Source organism: Sorghum bicolor, chromosome 6 (assembly GCF_000003195.3).
Source record: "Sorghum bicolor cultivar BTx623 chromosome 6, Sorghum_bicolor_NCBIv3, whole genome shotgun sequence".
NCBI lineage: Eukaryota > Viridiplantae > Streptophyta > Magnoliopsida > Poales > Poaceae > Sorghum > Sorghum bicolor.
Genome location: NC_012875.2, coordinates 37901142 through 37902785, shown reverse-complemented (window position 1 = coordinate 37902785; position 1644 = coordinate 37901142). Strand labels below are relative to the sequence as shown.

Here is a 1644-nt window from a genome sequence, read left to right as displayed (position 1 = left end):
CGCGCGCGCGCGCTCTATCTCGATCGCTAGCTAGAGAGAGAGAGATAAAGATAGATATAGAGATAGATATATATATATATATATATATATATATATATATATATATATATATATATATATATATATATATATATATATATATATATATATATATATATATATATATATATATATATATATATATATATATATATATATATATATATATATATATATATATATATATATATATATATCAGAAACTTAAGCAATAATAATGATCCATGGAAACGGATGTGATGATTACTTGCTGCCGCGGAAGATCTCCTGGGAGGCCGCGGGCGAGCGGGCGGCGGCGGCGGCGTCGAGCTTGGAGTGCAGCGGCGGGAAGGCGAGGCGGGAGATGGCGAGGAGGTAGATCGTGGTGGCGACGGGGAAGACGAGGTCGATGAGCGGGACGAGGCCCGACGCGGAGAACACCATGATGAAGGCCACCAGCTGGAGCTCGATGACGCGGAGCGAACCCATCACGCCGCCCAGCATCGCCGTCGGCTGCCGCTCCGACCCGTGGTCCGGGTCGGACCTCGGCGCCACCGCCAGCGAGATCCCCGACATGGCGAGCGATGTCGTCGACTTGCAGCCGATCGAGCTGTGCAACAACGTGACAGTACGCAACGCAAGGATAGCAACGACAACCAGGAGAAGATCGGATTTTAGCAAGCGAATAACGAAGCGAGTGTGTGTGTGTGTGTGTGATTATCTACTCGCTGCGGATCGAAGAAGCCGAGATGGTGTTTGGCTTCTTGGGGTTTTTGGGGGGCGTGGGCAGGCGCGGACGTGTCGGCGCATGCGGCGGGGCACGTACGGCCGGCGAGGACACGTCGCTCACGCCTGGATGCTTCTGTAGAGCGAGCCAAGAGTGGAAAGGAAAACAGGACTCGAGGATGAGATGGCACTGCAGCTTTTTTTTTTTTCTCATGCATGGAACCCTCAGCATCTCTTGCCCTAAGGCAACAGCTGTCTTGATATATATATATTTTTTTTAGTAATTTCGTCTTCAGACTTTATAGAGGTGACGTAAGTTTAGGCCTTATTTAGTTCACTCCGAAAACCAAAAACTTTTCAAAATTCTCCGTCATATCAAATTTTGGAGCACATACATGAAGCATTAGATATAGACGAAAATAAAAACTAATTGCACAGTTTGCCTGTAAATCACAAGATGAATCTTTTGAGCCTAGTTAGTCTATAATTGGATAATATTTGTCAAATAAAAACAAAAATACTACAGTGCCGAAATCCAAATTTTTTTCGGAACTAAACAAGGCCTTATAAAACAAACACGCTCAAATTTAAACTGTTACCCTAGTTTATAATTATGAACCCAGAGATTAATGGCTTGAGAACTACACACGTAGGAATATAAGTGAGTTTGCCTATAAACCCTTAATTAGATAGTTTTTGTTTCATGGATGTAGATCTTTAAACTTTATTAGGGCCACTTAGGTATTAATTCATCCGTTCTATTATAAAATATTTTGACTTTTTTAAATATATTATTTTTGTTATGTAATTTAAATATAATGTATATTTAAGTGCATAACAAAAGTTATATATCTAGAAAAGTCAAATGAGAATGTTGGAAATAGTTTCCAACAAGTTTCG

At 41.2% G+C, this 1644-nt stretch overlaps 1 protein-coding gene across 1 annotated transcript in view; it reads right to left on the bottom strand.

Moving 5' to 3' along the window:
* LOC8070821 overlaps positions 1-883 on the bottom strand; it is a 2136-nt gene extending 1253 nt beyond the window's left edge. Inside the window, exon 1 of the mRNA XM_002446250.2 lies at positions 287-883. Within this exon, the coding sequence (XP_002446295.1) occupies positions 287-594 (308 nt within the window). The 5' untranslated portion in view covers positions 595-883. The remainder of the gene's footprint in view (positions 1-286) is intronic.